A 9,579-nucleotide genomic window follows, 5' to 3' on the forward strand; every position below is an offset into this window, starting at 1 on the left:
ATCAATTCTCTTTCTATCATCCCTATTCACTGTCCAACTCTCTGATGCATAGCACGTAATTGCAAAGACTATAGCCCGGATCAGGTGCACCTTAGTCTCCAGCCTGACGTCATTGCACTTCAGTACTCTTGAGAGGTCCCTCCCAGCTGACTTTCCCAATGCCGTTTATCTCTTGATTTCCTGGCTGCTGTTACCAAGAGTGCTGACTGTGGAGCGAAGTAGATACTTCCTGAAGTGGCTCGTGTCCATCAATTCTTTTTTGGTTCAGTGATTCTGTGTATTACTTTCATCTTCATTTAATGCTTCCTGGATTATGCAAGATTTAGTCCATAGCCTCCTTCAGTTTTTACAACCTGAAGCTTGAATTTGCTCTTTAGTTCTCTGTTTAATAAATGCTCTTGCCTTCTGATTTTGACTCCATTTCATTGCATGTTTCACTAGTATTTTCCTTTGTCTACTTGAGCTGCTTCCAAAATCTTCTGTTCATTTCTCTGATTTCAGCACGACTTCCCTTTGTTTAGGCTCCTCAACACTTTAGTGCCATTTTTGGAGTCTCTTCTGACAGTCATTTTGGTCTTTTCTTTCTTCCCTGACTTTGTAATGACCTTTTTTCTTCATGGATGATATCCCTAATGTTATCCTATAATTCACCTGATCTTCGCTCACTAATAAAAGATCTAAATAAAAGGAAAAATGTTCCCTGTTCATGGACAGGAAGACTCAATATTGTGAAAATGACAATCCCACCAAAAGCAATCGACATGTTCAATGCAATCCCAATACAGATACCAAATTCATTTTCAAGGAGACTGAAAGGGAAATAGTCAAGTTTATTTGGAGAGGAAAGCAAATAAGCAAAGCACTTCTGAAAAACAAAAGTGAAGTGGGAGGCATAGCACTCTCTGACCTCAAAACCTACTACACAGCAGTAGTAACCAAAACAGTATGGTACTGATACAATGAAAGGCACATAGATCAACTGAACAGAACTGAGAACCCAGAAATGGACCCATCTATCTACGGTCAGCTGATACTTGACAAGGAAATAAAATCTGTCAAATAGGGAAATGACAACCTCTTCAACAAATGGTGATGGAAAAACTGGACTGCTACCTACAGAAAGCTGAAACAGGATCTACATCTCACATCCTACACAAAAATCAACTCAAGGGGGATCAAAGACCTGGGAATAAAGCCCCAAACCATAAAGTTAATAAGAGACAAATTGGGACCAAGCTTAGAAGGCCTAGTCTATGGTATAAAGGGACTGCCAAATATAGCCAGAAATGCACATTCCGAAGAGGATAAAATTGATGAATGGGACCTTCTAAAGATTAAATCTCTGTGCTCATCAAAACCTCTTCCCAAGAGAGTGAAAAGAAAACCTACTGACTGGGAACAAACATTTGGCAATACTATCTCAAACAAGGGTTTAACAAAGCAAAAGTTTACAGAATCCTATAGGGCCTCCAGAAAAAGACTGACAACATAATTACAAAATGGGCAAAAGACTTTGCAAAGACTTTTCACAGAGAAAGACATTTGGATGGCAACAGACACATGAAGAAATGTTCCAAATAACTGGCAATAAGAGAGATACAAATCAAAAACACAATGAGACCATTTTACCCCAGTAGCAATGGAAAAGTCTAGCAGGACAGCAAGTAATAAATGTTGGAGAGAATGTGGAGAGATAGGAACTCTTATACATTGTTGGTGTAATTGTAAAAATGGTACAACCACTCTAGAAGGCAGTTTGGCATTTCCTCAAAAAGCTGAAAACAGAAATTCCATACGATCCAGCTATTCCACTGCTTAGAATATACCCTGAGAAAATGAGAACTGAGGCACAGACAGAGACTTGTGCATCAATGTTCACAACAGCAAGAACATGGACACAGCCCATATGCCCAACCACAATGGAATGGGTCGAGAAATTATGGTACGTTCACACAATGGAATACTATGCAGCACACAGGAGCAATGACTTTCTAAATTATTACCTAACTTGGGAGGGACTTGAGAGCATTATGCTTAGGGAACTAACTCAGTCTCATAAAGACAAATACTGTTTAAGACCATTGTTGTAGAACAAGTATGAGGATCCAAGGTGGGGGGACACTTAATCATAGGGTCGCATGATGTGATGAGTGGAGGAGGGATGGAGAAAGAACAGGGGAAAGACAATGTATATGAACTTTATAAACTTTGTAAGTAAACCAGTATAAAATTTAAAAAAAAAAATTAAGGTTTAAAAAAGTGAAAAAATATTCAAAGCCTCAAACTTACCCTTAAAATGGTTTTTTTAATTCAGTTAGATAGACTCACAGTCCTATTTTGGACTTGTTTTCATATTTTTCAGCTTCAATTTGAACTTGTATATGAGAAACTAAAGAAGTAAGTAAACATGAGAGCTGGACACTGAAGGAAACACATGTCCACTGCTGGACATCAAGGAGGGCTTTTGATGTCTGAGATGAAGCTTGGTGATTCCAGTTGGCAATCCAGCTACCGCTGACTTTTTTGATCTGTACTCAGCAGTCAGTCACATTATATTCTGTAAGAGTTTAAAGTCAGAGGTACTTGATGTGTGTAAATAGTCTGAAAGTAAAGCCTCAACTCCATTTTCAAGTCTTGATACAAATCTGGAACCCACACGCTGACTTTTTATAACAGCAGTTCCCCCGCCTTTTGCTGCGGACCTAAGCACACACCTTAAAGATGCCATTCCTTTCCTCCAAGGTCTGGTAAGTACAGGATATCACAGTCTATTTCCAAAGCTCTTTCCTCTACATTAAAGCAGGTGTAAGATGCAGTAGCTTGTGCCCAAAGAGTCTTAGTGCACAACACTGTGGATACACTTTACAATGAACCCCCAGAAACAATATAGTTAAGAAAGTAACTCTTATAACAAAGCCCAAAGTACCAAGCTCACTGACAGCAAGCTGATCCTAGCCCATCACTACTTTCCATCAGATTTCCAAGGCTGAGGGTGTTCATTTTAACAGGTGCACAGTATCTCATCTTTCTCCCACAGAACAACTGGTAGATTATGGTGAGTAACCCAACATGTATCCTTCTATGGGACCTATTTTAAGAACCTGACCTTTCACCTATAATAAACGACAGAGCATGGATGCCTGTCATTATGTGCCCTTAACCAGTTATATGTAATCCCACATGTATGTTTACCCACCTCTGGCTGCTTGGTCTCTACTCTTAGATGTCTCCACCTTTGACTTCACTGATTATCATTTAGTCAATTATGCTTTTGAAATTTTAAAGTTTCTGCTCTAAATATGACCAAAAAAAAAGTTTTCTTCCTAATTGTCCATGAGGCAGCCACTTTCGCTCTGCGAATCTGGACATCTTCCTGGCCTGAACTGTCTCTCCATCTCAAGAAACCTCTTCTGGTTTTACTGTTAGCAGACTCCCTGATGTTGTTCTATGACATGTCAAAGAAGAAACGGGGAAGCTGAATTAATAACATAGGGTGGTCTTACAAAGTGCATGCAGTAAAACCACAAGCAGGAGAGAGGCACAAATGTGACTGAACTGTTTTTGTTATTATACTATCTCTAAAAGCCTTTTATGTCACCACGATAGCACCTAAAAGGATCTGAAACATTTTCCATATTTTACTGTGTTCGAGAGAAGTGTCTGGTTCCTATAAATGAGTAAAAAATTGTTTATATAATCTGCACTAGTAATAATAATAATACATTCTTTCCTATTTTTCCTTTTCTATTCAGTTGTACTCAAGTTTTCTAATTCTTTTTTGTTTGTTTTCTAATTCTTTTAAAATCCATTTTTTGTTAATTCATATTCTCTTAAAAAGATTTTTTTTATTTTGTTAATTCAGATTACTTTAGCAGATTACACATGGCATCCTCTAAGAAGTTAATACCGTTTCTGTACTTACTGTTTCGCACTTTTTTTTTACATTTTAAATATTATTCATTTTATAAACTACTACTTTATTTTTCTGGCATAATAACTTCACATTTTCCCTCTTTCCCCCTGGTTAGACTGTTAAGGTACCAGTTTTGTAAACAAATCTTTTCATCAAATTATCAATAGTTTTTCACTTTATTAAAGAACATTCAATCCATTCTTATTTACCACCAATTTCTCTTTCCTTATAAAACATGACAATGTGCATCCCTAGCAAATTTTACTTTCAGGCTTTAGTCTCATAGATTTATCCAATCAGTGCTGCTTCAGGAAGGATGCGTCTCCATATGCTTATCCACACGCTAGCCCCAGTCCCTGAATCCAGCTGTCCTCGATGAGGACGCAGTAGTGCTCTTTGCTAACCAAAAAGATCAGTGGTTTGAGAGCATCAGTTGTTTCACTACAGAAATAAGTGGCAATCTGAATCCATGAAGAGTTCTAGTCTTACAAACCCCAGGGGTAGTTCTACGCTCCCCCACAGGGTCAGTGTGCGTGGTGACTGAGTCAGTGGTTTTAATGTTATAAATCGTTCCAACAGGGCTAAAGACAAAAGAAAAAAAAAGAAAAGGCGCTCTTTCCTGTACCAGAACCCTTTATAGAGCATGGGTCATTACTGACTATTCCCTACGGCTGAGAACTTTATTTTCTTTGACCTCTTTGACAAAATTCCTCTTTTTCTCCTCCATCTCTGATCTTTCCCTCTCAGTATCCTTCAAGGGCTTCTTTCTTTTCTCTTCCTAAAGGAAGGTGTTTTCCAAGATTCTATTAGAGCATAAAAATATGAGTTATAAAATATGATGCCCATTCACAGCATCCACATCCACAGATTCAACAGTCATTCTTTCACAAAAATTCTCTCAACTCAGATGTATAGTTCCGTATCGCAACACAGTCTAAAAGGATATCTCCTCGATGATTTACATTCAACTTGTCTCAAATGAGTATCACAACTTTTATCCCCAGATTGGATCCCTTTTCTGTACTCTAGATAATGATGGCTATCAATCAGTCTTCCACCTCACCATATTCAATCACCAAGTTCCAAACTTCCATCTCACCTCCTCAAGAGTAATGTCCCCACAGGGCTCCAACTGGTCATCCTATCTACATACCAATTTGCTTCCCAAGTGATTATTTTAGAAACAAAATAAATCTGCTTATTGGTTCCCCGTCGCTTCTGTTCTAGCACACTGTATTATTCATTTTTTATACTTAGAATGACCTTTACATACTCCTTTGGCCATCTAAATCTGCAATTCCCTCTCTTTTTCTATGTCAAGGAAAACATGCAGATTGTGTCCTTTATAAAACAGGTCATCTTTCACTACACATGTAATTCTATACTAATCAATCATTTCTATGACCATCTTCCACTCAACGACACACAACACAGCTTGAAGCCAACAGACCCTGACATGTCAACAAGTATGTATGACAGCTAACATGTTTGTTCCTGCCCCATATTTGTATCATGTGTTAATTATTTTAAAAGGATTCTATCTACGTAAGACTTGTCTTGATCTAAACTCAGCTTGAGAAGAAGGACAGATTTTTTTGGTATACTTCAGTGCAAACAAAAGCATGCAAAGTAGATTCTATAGTAACAGGATGTTTTTTCAGAAGCATCTGTTTCGTGCATAGTGGTCAGAAAGCAAAATTCTCTCAAGGGTTCTCTGACTTCAGTAAAGTGAAGATGAACCAGATACTCAGAGTGCTACAGGTTTTATAAGATACTACACTGCCTGTGAGCCCATTAGGTAGAAGAGCACGCTTGAAAGCCTGAACAACAAAGTGAAAAGAAGGATGTGATCAAAGTAACCCGTTCCTTCAAGGACTCCCTCAGCAAGCTACTCAATTTAACAAAGAAGCTACACAAGACTCTCAGATTTATGTTGTTCGGTTGACTTTCTTTGCAGTGTTTTTGCTCTTTTGTTTTAATAATTAATTATAGCCTCAAACTCAGAAAAATACAAATTTAACAAGGGATATCAATAGTAAAACTATAAGCTGTTTTAAAAAATAAAAATCTGTGAGCATTTCCATTTTCAAGGCACTGTTCTTCCAACCTAAAGGCAGGAGTCCTGAATCCACCAGCTGCTCCATGGGAGAAAGATGGGTAGTCACCTTCCACAGGATTTACAGCCTCTGAGAACCCACTGGAGGGTCAGCTATCTGACGGTTCTGACTCAACAGCACCTAACAACAACATATATAACCCTACTTGCTACCTACATATACATTTGCCTTAGTTACACAGTTTTTAGTTATTTAAAAATGGTTGAGAAATTAGGGCCAGAGGACTCTACCTCCAATTATGACTCAATGTTACACTGTTTTAGGAACACAGATTAGAGGTCGTGTTAAAATTAGTTTTGTGGTTCAGATGACTAAAGAGTATTTTATCAAATAGGGAAAAATTATCACCAATGAAAAGCACTGGTATGACATCTTTAAATGTCAAAGATTCACACTGACATAGTTTAAGACGCACTTTTTTTTTTTTTAAACATACCTTGTCCATTAATTTACTTGCATGGAGACTCAAGCTATTGAAAAATATTTTTTTGCTCAGCAAATGCATTTCTTCAATGGTAGTCAGCAAGGTGGTTGCACTATTTCCAACAATGCCACTAGAAATAAAAATATATCAAGTCAAAGGCTGAAATGATTCAGTTTTTAGCATGGTATAAGCTTTTAAAAGATGTAGATTTATTTCAGTTTGATGTAGGATATAATCTGTACATTAAAAAGAATTCTCAAGATAAAACAAAAAATACTGATTTCTTTTGTCATTTTTGGAATTAGGTGATGAAAACAAACTGTATCCTATATGTCACAGTATCTTCAACAAAAATTCAAATTAGAATACATAGTCATGCAAACTTGTATGTCTGCTCTTCCTCTACTATAGTAGATTTTATGTTCCAAGATTCAAAAATATATTTCATTTTAATTCTACAAGAGTCATTCGATTAATAGCACTATTGAGTATCTGTATTCAATGTATGCATATTTTGAAACATCTTTTAACCCAATGTGAGAATTCAGAAATATTTTATAATCAAATATTTAAATTTTATTCATACTGAGGTTTTTTTAATTAAAGCTCTTAATCATATTAAATACTTATTTCTGAACTGCAGTTTTTCAATTTTACAAAGTTATGACAATGGTTAATTAGCAATCAGAAAAACAGAATTGCTGAAAGAATTAATTATACTAGCAGATTCTATATTCTGCTAGTTTCTATTATAAGGATAGTTCTAGAAGTTGCCTAAAGAGATTTCTCTTTTGTGCCAGGATGGAAGTCAAGCATGAAATTTTTATTAAATATTTTAATATTTAGTAAATGAACAATACATTTTCATTTTATTCATCTAATCTTTCCAATCTACGTATTAAATGTGATTTTAAAAAATTCTCAAGATAAAAAGCTTTTCTGCTGATGCAAAAAAATATACTGTAATCTATTACTTCTAAAGTCACCATAATTTCTTACTAGACATGAAAAAAGGATATTGCTTAAGATAAATATAGCAATCTACTGGAATAAATAACTATTGATGGTTAATATCATAGAAATTACATACCACACAATGTATTATAAAATACTAGAATACATTACTATATAGTCCATGTAGATGTAACAAATTGTCAGTAAAAAATATTTATAAAGCAAAGTACAAATTCCTAGATAGGCATATTTTATTTTAAAATATTCTTTTAATTTTAAATTATTGTACTTTAATGAATAAAATATTTTTCAAGCAATTTTTGTTTTAAAAAAGATAAACTAAAATCTCGAACTGGAAGGCATTCCAGCACATGTCAATCATGCATTGAAAACAAGTATTTCTCTGAATTTTGTTGTTGTTGTTGTTGTTGTTTACAATCCAGTTGGAACCGACACACAGCTGACCCTCTAGAAGGGTTTCTGAGGCTGTAAATCACAGAGGAGGAGATTGCCCATCCACCTCTGCTGGAGGATCAGTGGATTCAAACTCCATGCCTTTGGGATTATGGCACAACTTCTTACTACTAGGCCACTAGAACGCACTCATTAAAACATGCATTAATTTATTACTGAATTTCAGACGTTCAAATTGATCATCACAAATCCTTTAAAACAATTACCTAAAAGAAACCAAAAAATCCTGCCTTCTTTGTGGGGGGAACCAGGGGTGTGGAAATGGAACAAGTTGTGTTTGTGTTAGCATGTGAGTGACATAAATTTCAAACTGGGAGATGTTCCGACCCCCACTCCCATATCAGCATCAATCAGTGTAACTTGCAAAATGCATAAACATCTGACAGTTTGCATTTATGGTGTTGATTGAAGAAATCATTTTTAATGTGTACTGTAAAACTTGAAATACTCAGGAGCTGAGTGAATATGTTTGTTGCTACTTACAATCCCAACCTGTTAGTCCCAGTAGTTTTGTTTTAATATGGTCTTTTTCAACTTTGTTTCCTGTTTAACTACAGCCGACTTCTGTTGTAGACTCACAAGTTTAACTGTTGTATCATAACAGTATTACATGTCAACAGTGTGGTTATGACCTTTATTTTTATAAAAACCAAATATTTAGTCAATTTACTGTGTCTTAATTTAATCTTTGTACACCTTCCGTTTTTAAGTGCTTAAATGAGTACTATATTGCAATAAAAATGTAGTGATATAATTAACCAGCCATTAAAAATTTAATTCTAAAAAAAACATGCATTAATTTAAAAAATTCTATTTGTATGAACACAATCATAACCTCTTCTTTTATTGAAAACTTCTGCGACATTCAAATAAACAATTTTTTTTCTAAATTAGAGTTGGAAGCTATATTTTGCAGTGATTGATTCAGACTTCAAATTTCCCAATGCCTATTCAGAGCTGTACTTTAAGATATTTTTTTTCTGGTATTTCTCTCCGCACTCCCTTTCACATGCTATACTTCCATCACTTGACTTTTCTTTTTTCAAGTGTACATAAAATAACAATGAATTGTCTAAATTATGTGGGATAAGAATCAGTATCAGCATCAAGCTGGTTCCTATGAGACGGATGACAAGCAAATTTTCACCTTCCTTAAAACAACTATGAGATATCATCTCACCCCAGTAAGAATAGCAGAATTTAACAGAACAGCAAGCAACAAATGCTGGCGAGGTTGTGGAGAAACTGGAACCCTTATTCACTGTTGGTGGAAGTGTAAAATGGTGCAACCACTGTGAAAGGCGGTATGGCACGTTCTCAAAAAGTTGGAAATAGAGATACCATTTGACTTAGCAATTCCACTACTGGAAATACATCCCAAAGAGACCATAACTGATATCCAAGCAGATATATGCACACCCATGTTTATCGTGGCTTTGTTCACAATAGCAAGAAGTTGGAAACAACCTAAGTACCCATCAACAAATGAATGGACAGAGAAGCTGTGGTATATTCACACAATGAAATACTACGCTGCGTTGAAAAACAAGGAACTCATGCAATATTATTCAAAATGGGTGACCCTGGAGGACATTATGCTGAGTGAAATATCTCAGACACAAAGGGACAAATACTGCATGGTGCCACTGCTGTAAAACAGGACTTGACAACAGGGTTGGGGAGAGACTGAGAAAGAT

General features: G+C 35.9%; 1 protein-coding gene across 1 annotated transcript in view; it reads right to left on the bottom strand.

The window, feature by feature from the left end:
- Window positions 1-9,579, bottom strand: part of COG6 (component of oligomeric golgi complex 6) — a 92,712-nt gene that overhangs the window by 29,770 nt on the left and 53,363 nt on the right. The window contains exon 13 of the mRNA XM_006879528.1: window positions 6,467-6,584. Coding sequence (XP_006879590.1) covers window positions 6,467-6,584 — 118 coding nt within the window. The remainder of the gene's footprint in view (window positions 1-6,466; window positions 6,585-9,579) is intronic.

Source organism: Elephantulus edwardii, unplaced genomic scaffold (assembly GCF_000299155.1).
Source record: "Elephantulus edwardii isolate Elephantulus edwardi_28Jun2011 unplaced genomic scaffold, EleEdw1.0 scaffold00004, whole genome shotgun sequence".
Lineage (NCBI taxonomy): Eukaryota > Metazoa > Chordata > Mammalia > Macroscelidea > Macroscelididae > Elephantulus > Elephantulus edwardii.